Consider the following 17,867-nt stretch of genomic DNA (forward strand, 5'->3'; position numbering starts at 1 on the left):
TCTGGGCCTTGGCCCTGGTGCCAGGAGCAGGGTGCTCCAGCCCACCCGTTCGTCCTCCGCTCAGAGGTCTTTCCTGGGCTCCAGGCTGCTTCGCGGGTGTGCGCTGGACTTAGCCGGTGTGTCCACCATGAAGTGATCCAGTGGTTATGGCTCCTCCCGGCGGAAGCCAGCGACTGAGGGCTGAGAACCCCAGGCTGAGGCATTTAGGGAACAATTGTGCGCTCCCGAGTGAGCGAGGAGCGACTAAGAGTCCTGGTCTCTCCAGGAGAACCCTAACTTCGGGTTTTCCTGTCTGCTTTCACCTCCAAGAAAATCCGAGGGCGGGTTAACAGGGGCGCCTCTAAGAAGCAGACAGCGGTGGGGAGGCGAGGGTTCGTCCCAGGCTGAAGCACAGTCGATTCTTAGCGACTTGACGTGGTGAGTCCAGGAGCTTCGCCTGGCGACCCCATTGTCTGAGCGCCCCGCACCGCTTACGCCCACCTCCCCGCCCCCTGCCCACCCCGCAGGTCTCTCTTCAGTTGGGGGTGGGGAGTTGGTAACTGTGAGTGGGAAGGGGTGTGAACAAAGGCAAGCTCCCACTACTCTAAGTCTGCAGCCTCCTCCCCCGGATGCGCCGGGAGACCAGGGCTACCCCCCAGAGCACTGGCACCCGACCCCCAGGCGAGACTGGCGCGGGGAACCCCGGAGTTGGCGAAGTGCGGGATCGTACCGGGGCCTCAGCCGCCAGCTCCCAGGACCACCTTAAGAGCGAGCCCCGCCCCGGACCCAGAGCTCGGACTGCGCTGATTGGTGCAAATGTAATGGCTGAAATTGATTGCTGAAATGCAAAACTTGTTGCTGCTTCTCCAGGCGCTGGGCGAGACGCAGACACAGAGAGGGGAGCTGAGACCCTCGGAACGCCCCACGCAGAGCCCCCCCCCGCTAGCCAGGAGAGGGGTGCGCGGACCCCCCAGAGCTGTCCTCGACCCCCCCCCATTTCGGGCTCTGAGAGCTCAGCCGGAACGCCTTAGCCTGCTCGCCCAGCGTGTCCCTCAACCCGCGTACGCCCCCCTTTCGGGGTCCGAGGGGGACTCGCGCAGCACCTCGGCGCGGAGGCAGGGAACCCGAGCCTCGGAGCAACCCAACCCCTCGTTTCTCTGCTTGTCTGCGCCTGGAATCGGGCGCGGAGACCCCAGCGAACTCAGAGACTGAACTGCAGAGGACCCAAGCAGCGGGAGGCGGACCTGGCCGAGAAGAGGCGCGCGGGGGTGCGGTGCGCCGGGGTGCAGCGCACCGGCCGTGGAGCAGGGGAATCGTGTCTTCCCCCAACCCTCAGCTCCAACCCCGGGTGCCTGCCACCTTCGCAGCCCCGCTGCCACCTCGGCTCGAGGGCCAACATCGGTGATGCCGAGCGGAGCCTGCAGTCCTCCAAGCCACTGAAGAAACAGCAGCCTCTTGCTCGGGGCCGACAGGGACTGTGCGAGCGGATCGTGCTTGGCGGAGGCTCGGGCAACCGAGCGCGGGGACTCCGGGGGGAGGGGGGAGGGACCGCTCTGTCCGTGTCCCGGCGCCAGCCACGGCTTTAAAGGGTCCTTCTGCCCGACCCCTTAACAGCTCCGCTACGAACTCCGGGAGGCTTCGGGCGGCGTCCTGGGGCTCCCTACACGACCTGATCGGACTTAGGACTTAAGGTGATCGCTCTGCTTTCCCTGCCTCCTTCCCGCCTCCTTCCCCCTACTTAACTTTTTGTCTCCACTCGCCTGCAGCTCTGTCCCCTCCCTGCAAACCCACCCGCGGCTGTGCCAACCGCGCAGGGCATGGGCCCTCCAACACCGCTCCTGGAGGCCCCGTGGCGCCGCAAGATGTGAGAGGCTCGTGTGGGGCAGAGCCAAAGCTTTGGGAGAAGAGCTGATAGCCCCCAGCCTCCACAGGCAAGGAGGGGTGGCTGTGCGCGCTGTGCCCCCGCGGTGCTGACCGTCCCGGAGCGCCCAACCCAGGGCCGGAACGAGTAGCTGGCCGGAGGCGCGCCGCGGAGAGCAGGCTGTCATGCCCTATTGATTCCCCCACCCCCCGCCAAGTATGTTTGGGCTGGACCAATTCGAGCCCCAGATCAACAGCAGGAACGCTGGCCAGGGCGAGAGGAACTTTAACGAGGCCGGACTAAGCATGAACACCCACTTTAAGGCCCCGGCTTTCCACGCAGGGGGACCCCCTGGCTCCGTGGACCCTGCCATGAGCGCGCTGGGCGAGCCCCCGATCTTGGGCATGAACATGGAACCTTACGGCTTCCACGCGCGCGGCCACTCGGAGTTGCACGCGGGGGGGCTGCAGGCGCAGCCGGTGCACGGATTCTTTGGAAGCCAGCAGCCGCACCACGGCCACCCGGGAGGCCACCACCCCCACCAACATCACCCTCACTTCGGGGGCAACTTTGGTGGCCCAGACCCAGGGGCCTCGTGCCTGCACGGGGGTCGCCTGCTCGGCTACGGCGGCGCCGGCGGCGGCCTGGGCAGCCAGCCGCCCTTCACCGAGGGTTACGATCACATGGCGGAGAGCCAGGGGCCTGAGAGCTTCGGCCCGCAGCGACCCGGGAACCTCCCGGACTTTCACAGTTCGGGCGCCTCGGGCCATGCCGTGCCTGCCCCATGCTTGCCGCTGGACCAGAGCCCGAACCGAGCCGCCTCCTTCCACGGCCTGCCCGCCTCCAGCGGCTCCGATTCCCACAGCCTGGAGAACCGGAGGGTGGCGAACCAAGGAGCCGTCGACTCGCTGGAATACAATTACCCGGGCGAGGCGCCCTCGGGACATTTCGACCTGTTTTCGCCCTCTGATTCTGAGGGGCAGCTGCCTCATTATGCGGCAGGTCGCCAGGTTCCCGGGGGCTCTTTCCCGGGTGCCTCGGCCATGCCCAGAGCTGCAGGCATGGTGGGCTTGTCCAAGATGCACGCGCAGCAGCCGCCGCAGCCGCCGCAGCAGCAGCACGGTGTGTTCTTCGAGAGGTTCGGGGGGGCCCGCAAGATGCCCGTGGGCATGGAGCCTGGGGTAGGCTCAAGGCACCCCTTAATGCAGCCTCCCCAGCAGGCCCCGCCGCCCCCTCAGCAGCAGCCCCCACAGCAGACTCAGCAGCCGCAGCAGCCTCAGCAGCAGCAGCAGCCTCCGCCGCCCGGGCTTCTGGTCCGACAAAATTCGTGCCCGCCTGCGCTTCCCCGGCCCCAGCAGGGTGAGGCGGGCACGCCCAGCGGCAGCCTGCAGGATGGGGGCCCCATGCTGCCCAGCCAACACGCGCAGTTCGAGTACCCCATCCACAGGCTGGAGAACCGGAGCATGCACCCTTATTCCGAGCCTGTGTTCAACATGCAGCATCCCCCACCGCAGCAGGCACCTAACCAGCGGCTGCAGCATTTCGACGCACCCCCTTATATGAATGTGGCCAAGAGGCCGCGCTTTGACTTCCCGGGCAGCGCGGGAGTGGATCGCTGTGCTTCGTGGAACGGCAGCATGCACAACGGCGCTCTAGATAACCACCTCTCGCCCTCCGCCTATTCGGGCCTACCCGGCGAGTTCACACCGCCGGTCCCTGACAGCTTCCCCACAGGGCCAGCCCTGCAGCATCCGGCCCCAGACCACCAGTCCTTGCAGCAGCAGCAGCAGCAGCAACAACAACAACAGCAGCAGCAGCAGCAGCAGCAGCAGCGCCAAAACGCGGCCCTCATGATTAAGCAGATGGCGTCGCGGAATCAGCAGCAGCGACTGCGCCAACCCAACCTGGCCCAGCTAGGCCACCCCGGGGAAGTGGGCCAGGGTGGCCTGGTGCACGGCGCCCCGGTGAGCGGCATGGCCCAGCCGAACTTTGAGCGCGAAAGCGGCAGCGCGGGCGCGGGGCGCCTGGGCACCTTTGAGCAGCAAGCGCCGCACTTGGCGCAGGAGAGCGCGTGGTTCCCAGGTCCGCATCCTCCACCTGGTGACCTGCTGCCCCGCAGGATGGGAGGCTCGGGCCTCCCTGCTGACTGCGGCCCCCACGACCCCGGGTTGGCGCCGCCCCCTCCGCCCGGTGGCTCGGGGGTACTGTTCCGGGGCCCTCTGCAGGAGCCGCTGAGGATGCCCGGAGAGGGCCACGTGCCCGCGCTGCCCTCCCCTGGTCTGCAGTTTGGGGGCAGCCTGGCCGGCCTGGGCCAACTGCAGTCACCGGGGGCTGGAGTGGGGCTACCTAGCGCACCCTCCGAGCGCAGGGCCCCGCCGCCGGATTTCACGGCACCGGCGCTGGGGGGCCAGCCTGGCTTCCCGTTCGGCGCAGCGAACCGGCAGGCCACGCCACACAGCGGCCCAGGCGTGAACTCGCCCCCCAGCGCGGGCGGGGGTGGCGGCAGCACTGGCGGCGGCGGCGGCGGGGGCGCATACCCGCCGCAGCCTGACTTCCAGCCCAGCCAGCGCACCTCCGCCAGTAAACTGGGCGCGCTCTCGCTGGGTTCCTTCAGCAAGCCCAGCTCCAAGGACAACCTGTTCGGCCAGAGCTGCCTGGCTGCGCTCTCCACAGCGTGCCAGAACATGATCGCCAGCCTCGGGGCCCCCAACCTCAACGTGACCTTCAACAAGAAGAACCCGCCCGAGGGGAAGAGGAAACTGAGCCAGAACGAGACCGATGGTGCGGCCGTTGCCGGTAACCCGGGCTCGGATTACTTCCCCGGAGGGACTGCACCGGGCGCTCCGGGGCCCGGAGGCCCGTCGGGGACCAGCAGCAGTGGCTCCAAAACCTCGGGGCCGCCCAACCCTCCCGCCCAGGGGGACGGCACCAGCCTCTCTCCCAACTACACCCTGGAATCGACGTCGGGGAACGACGGCAAGCCGGTCCCCGGGGGCGGTGGCCGGGGAAGGGGTCGCAGAAAAAGGGACAGTGGTCACGTGAGCCCCGGGACCTTCTTCGACAAGTACTCTGCAGCCCCGGACAGCGGGGGCGCGCCTGGGGTGAGCCCAGGGCAGCAGCAGGCACCAGGCCCAGCCGTCGGGGGAAGCTCGACGGGCGAGGCCCGCGGGGCACCTACGCCTCACGAGAAAGTGCTCACTTCGCCGTCGTGGGGGAAGGGGGCCGAGTTGCTCCTGGGGGACCAGCCGGACCTCATGGCTTCCCTGGAGGGCGGGGCCAAGTCGGACGGTAGTTCCCCGCACGTGGGTGAGTTCGCCTCAGAGGAGGTGAGCACAAGCTACGCCAATGAGGATGAGGTGTCATCCAGCTCCGACAACCCCCCGGCCCTGGCCAAAGCGGGTAGGAGCCCCCTGGTGACAGGCTCGCCCAAACTCCCTCCCCGAGGGGTGGGCGCAGGGGAACATGGACCGAAGGCGCCTCCGCCCCCGCTCGGCCTGGGCATCATGTCTACCTCTACCTCGACCCCTGACAGCTACGGCGGCGGCGGCGGGGGCTCTGGCCACCCCGGCACGCCGGGCCTGGAGCAGGTCCGGACCCCTACGAGCAGCAGCGGCGCACCGCCACCCGACGAGATCCATCCGCTGGAGATCCTCCAGGCACAGATCCAGCTGCAGAGGCAGCAGTTCAGCATCTCCGAGGACCAGCCCCTGGGGCTCAAGGGGGGCAAGAAGGGTGAGTGCGCCGTGGGGGCCGCGGGCGCTCAGAACGGAGACAGCGAGCTGGGCAGCTGCTGCTCCGAGGCCGTCAAGAGCGCCATGAGCACCATCGACCTGGACTCCCTGATGGCGGAGCACAGCGCCACCTGGTACATGCCGGCTGACAAGACCTTGGTGGACGGCGCGGACGACGACAAGACGCTGGCACCCTGGGAGAAGGCCAAGCCCCAGAACCCCAACAGCAAAGAAGGTATATGCTCTCGGCCCGGTCCCCTTCTCACCTCGGAGAGACCTGCCCCACCCCCACGGCAGGCTTAGCCCCGGTCCTGAAGGCTCCTTGAAAGGGGTGGGTTCTTGGGGTTGGGAGAGCCCAGGGCTTTCTTAATGCCCAGCCCAGAGCGGCATACCCTTTCTTTACCTTACACCAAGGGCTCTGTGAGCCTGCCCCTGCTTCCCCCTTAGGTACTGCCAGGTAGATTCTAGTTCCACTGGGCAGTAAGAACTTAAGTGGCAGCCCTTTGGGCACTATTACAGAGTCCTCGCCGCCCTCAAGTGTTAGCTGTGTTGCCGGGTGCCCGGAGGTCTAGGAACCTTTCTTTTCCCACTGAGACCCCTCATCACTCTCAGCCTTCAGGCTGGCTCCACTTCTTAGGGGTTGTGTGCCCCCCACCCCTTCCTGGTAGGTCACCTGGGAAGTTGTGTTAAGGCCTCCCCACCTTTCCCTAGTCAGCCAACCTCTAGCTCCAGCTCCCTTCCGTGTGCCAGCATCTTTAGAAAAAAAGTTCCCAGCTCTGGTGTCGCAGCATCACTCCGAGGCAACGCCTAATTTGACATTTGCTCCTAATGAGTCGCTGTGTTGTCTCCTCTCCACTGTGAGAGTTGCAGGGGAGAACGGGGGCCCCCAGAGGGGCTGTAGGAGGCAGGCAGCCTTTTCCAGGTGCGTTTCCTTCCTGTTTGGTGGGGCTGGGGCGGGGTCTGCTTGGCAGAGGCCAGACTGCTCACCAGGGCATCATTTGTGTGTGTGTGTGTGTGTGTGTGTGTGTGTGTGTATGGGGGGACATGGATATGTATTCTTAAGACACAAAGGACCCACGTTCATCAGTATCTCCCTGGCTTTGGTGACAGATGTCCAGTCCCAGCTCTCCTTTGCATTCTAAGCACTCCCTCCCCACCAGGCCTGGAGGCTTTTGAAGGTGGGTGGGATGGGGGTTAGTCAGTGAACTGCCATTCCAGTTAAAGTAGTAACAGTTTTTTCAACCTAAAGAAGACTGGGCTGCTGTAGACATCAATTTTCTTTTCTTTTCTTTTCATGGGACCTTCCCCCACTTCCAGATAATGGCTTCTTAAAATTTAGGTGACATCATCCCCCCCCCACCCCCATTCCTACCTTTTTCTTTTAAACCCTCGTTGAATCCTCTTGGTTTCAGCAGGCTGAACGTTATCCCGAAGCCACTGGCTGGTGATTTAAACGTCTTTAAAAATACGCCCCTTGATTCTTGCTCCCTCTTAGAGTTCTTTTCCCTTTGCCTTCGTGTTCCTGGTCCTCCCCAACCTCCTGCTCTTTCTCTTGACCCCCGGTGTCAGGTGTGGGTCGGTTGGAGGAGAGTGGGGTGGGCAGGACGGGGAGGGGAACCTCGGCCGGAGTTGGGTGGCTCAGAACTCTGGGCTTTCAGGGCGCCCGTCCCGGCTAGCTTTCCCGCTTAGGTTTTCTCATTCATGAATGCGGCCTCGCTGCTTTTCTCTTTGTTCGCCTACTGCCCAGCCCGGGACGCCGCTCTCTCGTTCGGAGCCTGGTGTTTAGCATGCACAGCAGACGCTGGGGCCAGCATCGGCATTCTGCAGGCTTCTCCCAGGCACGGCCATAAATTGGTTAGTTTGGGACCCTCTGCTTCTTCTCCCCTTTATCCCCCCCCTCCTTTTAAAAATGGAGTTGGACACAGGATCCTGTTCACTCACACCCCCCCCTTTTATTTTCTTGTACACAACATCTCGATCCCCACCCGATCGATAGCTGGTTAGCACAAATCTCTGCCCCTGTCACTTCTACCTGGCTTGGCCTGGCTGCCCCTCCTCCTCCCCTTTCTCCCATCCCCCCACTAATTAAGAACATATTGGCCAAAATGGGGTGAGAAAAGTTAAAAAAGAAAACCCGATTTAGTGAATTAATAAAGAAAAACCAGTAGCACTCTGCCCGTGAGTCTTTTGAAAGACTTAGGTGAAGCGGAATTGGGCGGTTTTAATGAGGTTTGTTTTTTTTTTTAAAGGTGCCCCACCACTCCCTTGCCTGTCCGTCTAACTCATCCTCCTTCACAGAAAAAAAGTCAATGAAAAGATTCAGGCAGGGAGTGAAGAAATGTCATTAAAGAAATGTTTCATTTTGCTTGTTGCCTTATCGCAGTCAGACAAGGGAAACTGTTGTTTTGGAAACAGATGCTAGCCACTTTGGGGTTGATTTCCCCCAAGTGCCCAGGCAGCCCTCCCCGGCACCCCAGAGGACCGGGACTTCCTTTGGGGACGGCTGCAGGCCTGGCCGCCTTAGAGGTCTCTGGCAGGGACACCCACTTGACCTCCTTTGTTTTGCACTCTGGGATGTGGGAACGACAGTTTCCTAGATAAAGCCCTGAATTGAGGTCACTCACAGCTTCTGCAGCCTTGGGGCCGCTAGTTAAGGCTTTGTAAGGTATTTGCATCCGAGTGCTGCTCCCTGACTGGTAGTAAATAAGGATGATTAAACTTTGCATTGTGATAACATCCTATAGTTCCATCTGCACATGTTGGGTAAATAGGTACACAGAGCCTTCAGCGGCCCGAGAATCAGAGTGAAGTGTGCCACTTCAAAATAGAGTTAAAAACAACAACAACAACAACATTAAAGTAAGATGTTCTGCTTTTCCTCAAACACATGCCTGTATGGTCCCATTGGCCATGAAGCAGTGGGTCCAGCGGCTTTGAATACTACCTTCTCTAGGTTCCAGCCTCGACAAGCACTTTTTTTCCTCGGCAACCCCCCTCCCCCTTCAGGCAAAGCCCATTTTTGTAATGATATTTTATTTTGTCACGCCATAAAACACGCCAGTACTAATGTGATTAAATATTAACACCATTTCTGAAATTCTTCGCTCCGATGACAAAACCCTGGTCGGTATTTAACAAAGTGATCCCTGCTTGGATGGGAGAGGAGGGATAAGTCTTCAGAGCCGCACCGGCCGGCCGTGTAGCCAGGGGGCTGTGCCCGGATTGCCTTATGGGGCTTAGATGTCCTTTAGAAACTAGACCAGCAAGTTGCAGTTCTGGAAAAGACTACGCCAGCTTGACATGTAATTACGATATATTTTTTTTAAACCAGGAAAGTGAGCCTCCCAAAATTACACTGCCCCTGACTTCTTAACCCACCAAACAACTTTTATATAATGAGACTGTGCATCTCATCAAGAGGTTCTGTTTGCACAAAGTTGGGGTGGGGGAAGGGTGAGGATGTGCAAAGGAAAAAAAAATCCAGCCTATTCAGGCACATGTTAAATCAGTGAGGATTACAGAATTGGAGATTAGTTTGCAAAATTGTTCACCTATTTTTTGTAATAGGTGTGTGGCCATGGAGGAATTTCAAAACAGAGAAGGAATGATAGATTGTAGATGAAGTATAGATTGTAAAAAAAAAAAAAAGTATGTTTCTCCCCCCTCCTGCCCCTTCCTTCCCCAGAATTTTCAAAGCTTGAATTAACCATATTCTGTTTTGTGTTTATCCTTGCCAAACTTCCACTCCGTTGGTTGCTCTCTATCTTAAAATCCGGAGCAGTCTAGAAACGCTCTTTCACAGACGTTGGAATGGGAGCGGTCTCTGTATTCGCTCTGCATGCAATCCTGCCCTTTTTGGAAGTATGACATTTTTACAGTGATGCGGAAGAAATTTTTGGAATTTCATGCTTCCCTCCGTGTTCCAGTCAGAACACAGCAAGCAGTGCGGAGAAATAGTAGGCAGGGAGGATGGGATCACTGGATTTTTTTCTTAGACGTGGGGCCGCCTGGGGGGAGGAGGGGGTGCTGGTGCTGTTTTTCTGAATCCTTCCCCCCACTCCCCACACCTGGGAGAGAACTGTAAGGCTCACTCACACTTGTCTGGGGAAGGCGAGGAGCCTGGCGCTCCCGTTTCCCTGTGAAACCATCCAGCCAGGGTTGCATGCCTTCATAGGACTTTTGCAGCCTCTGGAAGATGTAACCCAAAACTTCGCAGGTGTTAATCGGGGGTAACGTAAACAGGAGCCCCCTTTGTGCAGCTGACGGGAGGGCCTGCCTGCTCCCCGGCTCGTTCGGGACCTACTCCTACTGTTCTCGGTGCGTGTTTAATATTTCATGGCGGTAATAAACCTGTCTTCTTCGCCCGCCTCCCGACACTAAACCCCAGCCCAGCATACAACTGCGATTATACATTTCTACTAAATATTAATAAAGGACAAGGATGTTTGGAGGGGCGGAAGCTTATCGGTGTTGAACTTGTCAAGGTTTCTGCCACTGGATTTTTCTGGCTGTTTTGATTTTAAATAGCCACGGCCTTCTCATCTGTAATATATACTTACGTATTCTCCTCAGTCAGAAGTATATACAGTTTTTGTAGATTGAAGGGTTTTCCTCAAGGGTAGCTTTCTTTAATACAAATTCATTTACGTTGCTTGTGAGGCCCCTTCAGACCGGAAGTAAGAGACTGTTGAAATGTACTTCTATTTTATTGAGATTTCTAGGAAAGCAGTGAGGGTTGGTTAATCTAATTTCTCTTTCTAGCAATGAAATTCAATGGTTCCTGATATGATTTTGTTTGCCTGACAGAGGTATTTAAATTTCCACAAAGAATCTTAATAGGCCCTGAAAATAGGGCTGCCCTCGCCAAGAAGTTACTTGATACTCTCTGCTGATATTGAATCTACATCTTTAATAAATATTCTGGGAGGACCAGGTGAAATTAGAGGAGGAAAATTCTTCCCGCTGGGGAAGGGCACGCTTGCATATGTATCCTTGGAAGTGCCAGGATCTCCTCACCCCGCTGCATGCTGGAAGATTTCACAAGCTCACCTCTCTCCCCACCTGAGTGACAGTAACACTGCGCTGTGTTCTTCGCTCTGGAAATGATCTCCTGTGCCCAAAGCGTTCAGGAGAGAAATACTCCTGGTAAGGAATACTGTGTTTACCTCCGTTGAGTTCATCTGAGATTAAAAGGCTATAGCTTTAGGTAATAGGATCAAATGTTTTGGGCATGTGTGAGAGCAGGCAGGCCTCCCCAGCACATGACGACATAAAAACACCAAACCCTCTTGTGCCAGAGAAGACCTGGGTTTATTGGGGTCCCTCTGCCACCAGTGGGGGCACCTTGTAGCCTTTGCTTGCTGCCCCAACTGCTTATTGCCCCCAAGTCTTCAGTCTGGAGGGGCTGCAGCAGCTCAGCTTCATCACTGTGGCTCCCGTCAGGATTCTGACGTGCCCGGCGGTATGTTTGTTTTAGGACGAGGTCTATTTTTAGGCACGTCTCGGGTGGACAGATTTGAGTGTGGGTTTTGATGGCTAGTGGCTGAGATGTTGATACATACACGAGTGTGTGATCGAGAAGAGAGACATTTGGGGGAAAATTTTCAAGTGTCCTCCTTGCCTCGCACGCACCGGAGCCAAGCGCAGCGGCCTGGGGGCCAGCCTGAGAGGGCAGGGCTGCGGGAGGTGCTGGGTCTGGACCTCTCCGTCGTCCACAGAGGACAGCAGGGCCCCCGTGCAATCGTGCGCAGGAAGGAGCCCCTCCTCGCCCCACCGTGGTGTGCACACATATCCATAAGCACGGCCCAGTGTATTCCCATCGCAGCTTCCAGCTACGCCTCCACTTCACCCTTAATCTACTCTCTGAAGGCGAGTGGGGGGAGAGCTAAACCTTCCATCTCAATGGCCTTCGCTGGCAGGTTCTGATTTTGTAAAGGACTGAATGAGTGCAAGTCCTAAAAATAGAGGGAGGCATTTGGAGATCCTAATTATGAAACCCGGGCCTCCCGGCCCTCCTGGGCCTCGGGTGACTCTGATCTGGAGTACTTCAGTAGCAGACACACGCTGCCCCTCACGGTTCTGTGCGTGAGCATGCATGGAGGTGTCTCGCTGGCGGAGTTCAGCCGACACTACTCTTTGGCCAGGAGAGGAATCTTTGAATCAGCGCCCCCCCCACCCCCTCCATCCCCCACCCCCCCTCTCAGTCATGGGACGCAGACGTCGCTTCTCACTTACGGAAATTCTTTTCCTTCGTTGTCATCGTTTGGTGCCAGTGACATGGCACGTTTTGTTCAGTGGTTGCCCAGCGCAGAGGTGGCCCTGGTCGTTTCCTGCCATCTACTGAAGACACGACAGCACGCTTCCAACACGCAGCCTTGTCCCTTTAGGGTGTGAGTGGGAAGATACCCATGAGCGTGCACCTCAGGGAGCCCAAACTCCATGCTTATTTGGTGACCAGGATTGAAAAGCTGAGTTAAATTTAATTTACTTGGGCAAGGAGGGACATTGGAGAGACATCATTCTCTCGGGGGTGTAATCACCTCACGCTTGCTTTGTTTGCTGGCCTGCATTTTAATCAGAGGCCTCTGAGGTCTGGGAAGGCCGTGGAGGGCCTGCTCCCAGTGTGGCGTTTGCCCAGGAAGGACACAGGGGAGAAGCGGGCGGTAGAGAAGGTGCCACAGGTTTCTTCCCATCTTGAAATCCAAGGGGCCATTTCTCACCTGTTCCTGATAGCTTCAGACTTGGGCCGGGCAAGTCTGTGTCGGGTTGGCATCTCCGGGACCCACCAAAGGCAGGCCCATCACAGCCCAGCACCCCACGTTCTCACTCTCCCTCTTGGCTGAGAAAGCCGGTGGGTTTTCATAATCGCAGCCTCCTTGAGAAGCTGGCTTTGCGAGAGAAGTTGATAGTGATTGTGTGTGTGTCCTTTCATGCTTTTTATACTTCAGCATGTGGACCCAAATGCCCTTTCCACATAAAGGCAATTGAATTGAACAGTTTGGAGGTCTGAGTGCATTCGTGATAGCAAATTGGCTCTTTCTGAATGTCCCAGAAGGAACATCATACGTGGAATAGACTTGTGCAGAAGAGGGGGAAAACTTCTGGAGGAAATGCGCACTAACTTTGCTTGCTGGGGCACTCCTTGGCCTTTCTCCCCACGCCCTCCTCCGACAGCCTGTCTTGTGAGAACTATGTGGCCTGGAGCTGGGTTCCATTCTGAGAGTTTAAACTTAGTTTTTTCTTCTCATTGCTGATAATAATTTAAAGAGTCTCCGAGTACAAAGATTTCATGTGATCTTAAAGCTTGGGTCAACATTTTTGCTGGAGTGACCTGGTCTCAGGCCCTTCTGACGCAGCTGGCTTTGCGTGATTGTCTGGGGAAGTCGTCTGCCCCGAGTTGGGGGCCCCGGGGTGGTGTTCCTGGCCATATTTGGGAGCTCCTGGAATGTTAGTGAGTGCGCAGTTAATGCGTGACAGTTAATGAGCGAAGCCCTCCACACTCACACACACACACACACACACACACACACTCCCCTGTTCATCCAGTCATCCAGGCAGGGTGAGATGTCAAAAAGATATGACCCTTTTCAGTTACCGTGAAGCAGTGTTTTCAGACGCCCTTGGATCTTGGAACACAAGCATTGTCGAGTGAGTGGCAACGACCACCAGGAATAAAATACTTCTGAGGGACCATCTTGTGATGGGAGAGGGGCCGGGGGAGTCTGCAGAAAACATAGCAGGCTTTGAAATCCCTAAGGCTCAGCCTTCCAGAGAAAGCGAGGGTTGGCTGAGAATTCTCTGAGAAGTAAGCGGGGTCTGCCTGGTTTGTGTGTGCTGTTTAAAAAGTCCTTGAGAATGTTAGGGCCCCAGTCCTCATGTGGACACTCTGACTTCCTTTCCTCTGAGCCAGAAACACCCCCAGTTAGGAAGACTGGATGGGGATTGGGGTACATTTTATATTTTCTGGGGGAACAATAACAGAGTCGGGTAAAGTGCATTCATATGAGTCGAATGCTGTTTACTGACACTTGGGGTTCAGGAGTGGAAAATAATTGATAAATATGGAAGTCGTTTATACAGCATCCCCTGGGCAAGGCAAGGGTGAGTGAATTGCTTAGGGGCCGGTGTCGGCCATCGTAAAGGACAGACAGTTCTTGGCTGAGCTCTCCCTGCTGGGCCTGGGGCTTCCACATGACCGCAGATGTTTCGGGGGAAGTAGATGTGAAGACCCAGTCTGGGACTGCTGGCCGCATCGTGGGTCTGTTAGCAATCAGGGCCGTTTCTGTTTAGTTAGTGGCCGAGGCAGACACCCTGGGCAGGGGGGATGAAGACCCAGATGGACCCTGGGTGGGGTGAGCCCTGGTGACGTGCCTGTGGTGAACTTACCCTGCAGAAGAGCCAGCCCCCACGAGGCCTGCTGCAGACACATCAAGTTTCATAGATGTGCCCAGATCATTCCATAAAAGAGGGATGATGAGGGTGAGAAAAAGCAGTGACCTTTCCCCTGGTGACCTTGGTTACGTGACCGCCGAGGTTTCCCTCCCACGCCCAGACCTCTTCAGGGATTATCTGCTCATAGACCTTGCAGGCAGGTCCCACTGCCTTGACATGCAGGCAGTGCCCTCCCACACAGTATATGTTTTTTCCATTTTTCTGAATGGTAGGCTGAAAGAGAACGAAAGTAAGGGAGGAATTCAGCAAGAAGAAGATTTCAGAGACTTGAGATAAGCCAAGTGTGGAAAGGAGCTGGAGAAATTAAGTCTCTTCTTTCCTCCCCTTGGTCCAGCCCTTAATGCTTTAGCAGCGAAGCTTAATTGGCTCAAAACAAATGGACCGTTTTCATCCCCTGCGATGTAACTTTTGGTGGTGGTTTAGCATTTGAGGGGAGAGAGGCTGCTGACCAAAATTTGGCTTTTTTTAAACAGGAGCAATTTCACGATCCTTATGCCGTGACTATTTCTAAATTGTCCGGGCATAAAGCTTTGGATGCCTTTTGCTGGTTTCGGCTCCCGTGCAAGCATGCACGTGCACAGCCGCCCAGCCCGCACGCACACACGCACACACAGGCCTGAGAAGTCTGACTAAGAAATGAAAAGAACAAATGTTATTTTTTCCCCCTCCAAGAAGAAGCTCATACCAAGTTTTGTCCCCCGTTCAGTTTTAAGTAGAAGCTTATTGATCTCATGGTGATCAATTTTTGCCGAATTTGTAATCCTGTTAGGCCTCCGGGAGAGGCATGATTAATTTACTTGTACATTTCACTATTTTGGGTCAATCTAGTTAATAAGCATTTATTTTGTGCTCAGAGTGTTTGAAGCGTTTTGCTGGGATTGGAAGTGTGTGTGTGTGTGTGTGTGTACAAGGGTGAGTGTGCACACTAATGGAGTTGCACACCCATCCGAGAATAAAGGCCCCCTGGACTTGGTTCCCACCATCTCCCCAGGAAGAGAGGGTGGGGGGCCCTTCAACCATCACTTGTCGGGGAGGAGGGAGGAAAAGCCTGATGGTCCAGCAAACCGAGCCTCCCAGAGCCTTGGAGACGGCCAGAGAACATGGGTTGCCTTCTGGTGTCTTGGTCCCTGGAAAGTTTCTGAGCATTAATTCTTAATAGACTGGGAGCTGAGCCCCGACATGGAGAAGAGTTCGGAATCTTACACCATGTTGGGGCGCCCTCCATGCTGCTGCTTGACAAATGGTGGTGCTGGGTGGGGGTGGGGGGTGTAACTTCCAGAGAAACGCATGGTTTGACTTCCAAAGAAGGAAGAAAAAGTATGCATACTGCTTGAAAGCCGGGATAACGAAAAACAAAGCAAAACAGCCCGCAGCTTTGGCCGTTCGGAACACTCAGTCTCTGAAGGGGTGTGTGTGTCCTTTCGATGGTGCGGGCGCTGCAGCCGGTGGTCTCTGGGTGCCCCCTTCCTCCCTGGGCTCCCCACCGCCTTCCTGTCTGTCTCTCTGTTTCCCGATGATGGACTGAAATCCCGCTTTTATTATTATTATTTTTTAAAAACACGGGTTTCAGCCATAACAATTACAGAGCAAATGATTTCCTGAGCACCCCCATCCCCCATTTGCTTCATTCCTCGCACACATTTTCCACCGAGGCCTTGCCTTTGCAGAACGGAGGGCCGGACAGCGTGCTTTCGGCAGCCAGCCAGCCTGCAATGAACTTGAGGCGCTGAGGAAGCAGGCACTGGGAGAGATGAGGATACAATTTCTTTTTTATGTGGGCCTGTTAAAGTCTAATGGACATCAGTATCTAGCCTTAAATTTGGAGAGGGTCTTCATTTAACCCTTAAAACCAGGGTCATTTCTGGTAATTACGATACCCCAGGCTGGACTACTAAATCTTCCCGAGTCTCAGCTGGAAGACGGTGGCGGCGGGGGTGGGAGGGACCGAGGGGCACACCTGTTACCTGTATCGACTATAATTATGATATTTCTGGACTCCTGGTTTGAAAGGAAGAATTTAGGGGCTGAGCAGGGCTGGAAGAGAGTGGCCCGAGGCGTTCTGGCACACGGCAGCGAAATCGCAGGGGCCCCCGCGCTCCGTGCCCATCATAGCTTCTGCATTTCCTGAATGAATTAATTTAGCTCCCCGACATTTGGTATTAAGTAGTTATTTTGGGAGTCCAACAGAGAAAGAGCTGGAAGACTTATTTTAAAAATTAACTTCTCGGAAAGAAGGAAAAGGGCTGCATTTTGAAGTTTGAGGCTGTGGGCGTCCAGGCAGGTGTTGTCCTGGGGGAGGACACTGCTGGTGGGACCTGGCAGGATGTGGCCAAGTGGCCTGGTCCCATCCCCGACTGGGTTCTCGCTTCTCCGAGGAGGGGAGTTTCCCCGCTGCTAGAACGGGGAAAGGCCGCAACACCCCTACTCCCAGCAGTTTGTTTGGAAGTATTGTTTAGATTACTCTCGCTTTTCAAATGGAGAGAAACTTAGTTTAATGGGAAAACAGCAGTGTTACTCTCTTGGTGTGTTTGCTTTAGTGTTTAAAAATAGTTTGTTTTTGTGTCCTGAATTTCATCCTTTCTTGTTTGCTTGTTTGATGGAAACTGTGAGTGTTTGTGTGTGCGTGTGTGTTGTGTGTGTGTGTGTGTGTGTGTGTGTGTGTGTGAGGCTAGCACACACATCTGTAATATACATGCAGGCCGTCAGTTGGCTGTGGTTGTGCACCCCCAAATCGGCTGCGATTTCACAGCTGGCTGAAGGGATACAGAGCATTTGCTTTTAACTTAAACCACCTTGCCCCTTCCCTCCCCATCAGCGGACCCCTCCCAACCCCCCTCGTCCCCCACCTCCCTCAGCAATATTTATTTCTTCCTCAAGAAAGGCATGCCAGGCCTGTGTGCTGAGGTCCCTGTTGGAATCGATTTTCTGGGGTTATGTATTAAACGTGTTTGAGGGCGATTCCAGCCTTTAGCCTGGTTGCCCTGGTACTAATGGTAGCGGGGCCGATTATAGAGAGGCAAAGAATATTGTAAATGGCTTATGCAGAAAAACCATTTAGATAAAAATGCAATTTTCTCTTCTGCATAGAGTGCTAAGAATTAATAGCACATTCTTTCTAAATGGGTATTTTTATATTATATTTTCCTCCTAATGAAATTCTTTTCCCAAACAGGAGCATGTTTCATTTTAAACTTTAGAGTAAAATTGATCTGTTTTGAAGGCTGCAAACACTGGAGTCCCTTCCCTCCCTGCTCCGGTTTCTGACGCCGGATCGTGTACAGGATGGGGATGGCGGTTCCGTCCCTTCCCTGTCCGCCTTAAGGCCGGGAAGAGGGAGAGGGGCTGTTTTCCCCTCCTTCCTTCCTGGGGTGAGTTTGGGGGTATTTGGGGGTTTCCACACATAGAGAAACTGGTGTTGACATTCGAGCTCTGTGTGCTTGGTGCCCTCCAAGCCCTCACCTGCCCCGAGTAGGAGGCTCACCTCCCTTGTCCCAGGGAAATTTCCCACCATCCTCCAGGTGGGTCCCTCTCTCCCTGGCTTCTTCACTCCTTCAGGGAAGAAGACCCCTGCCTGGTGCCTGCTTCCCATTACAATGACAGCTGTGAAAGGGGATGCTTTTTAGCTCCCGAGCACCCTCTGAGGGGTGGCTCTCTGCCAGGGCCCATGTGGCCATTTTGGGAGGAGTGGAAATTCAGAACTCCTTAGAAGACCGACTTCATGCATTCCAGCAGAAGCTTGCGGCGTCCTGGTTGCGGAAAGTTGTTGAGAGTTTGTTGCTCTGGCTGCCGTGGGCCCGTGTCTGCTGACCCAGTTTTCCTGCCTGGGTGTGTGCACGTGGAGATGG

General features: G+C 56.1%; 1 protein-coding gene across 1 annotated transcript in view; it reads left to right on the forward strand.

The window, feature by feature from the left end:
* The first annotated feature begins 858 nt into the window (after positions 1–858).
* The window catches only part of MN1 (MN1 proto-oncogene, transcriptional regulator), a 46,874-nt gene continuing 29,865 nt past the window's right edge, over positions 859–17,867 (forward strand). Inside the window, exon 1 of the mRNA XM_045826850.1 lies at positions 859–5,806. Coding sequence (XP_045682806.1) covers positions 2,059–5,806 — 3,748 coding nt within the window. The 5' untranslated portion in view covers positions 859–2,058. The remainder of the gene's footprint in view (positions 5,807–17,867) is intronic.

This window comes from Phyllostomus hastatus, unplaced genomic scaffold, assembly GCF_019186645.2.
Source record: "Phyllostomus hastatus isolate PE091 unplaced genomic scaffold, TTU_PhHast_1.1 phas_scaffold_760, whole genome shotgun sequence".
NCBI classification, from domain to species: domain Eukaryota; kingdom Metazoa; phylum Chordata; class Mammalia; order Chiroptera; family Phyllostomidae; genus Phyllostomus; species Phyllostomus hastatus.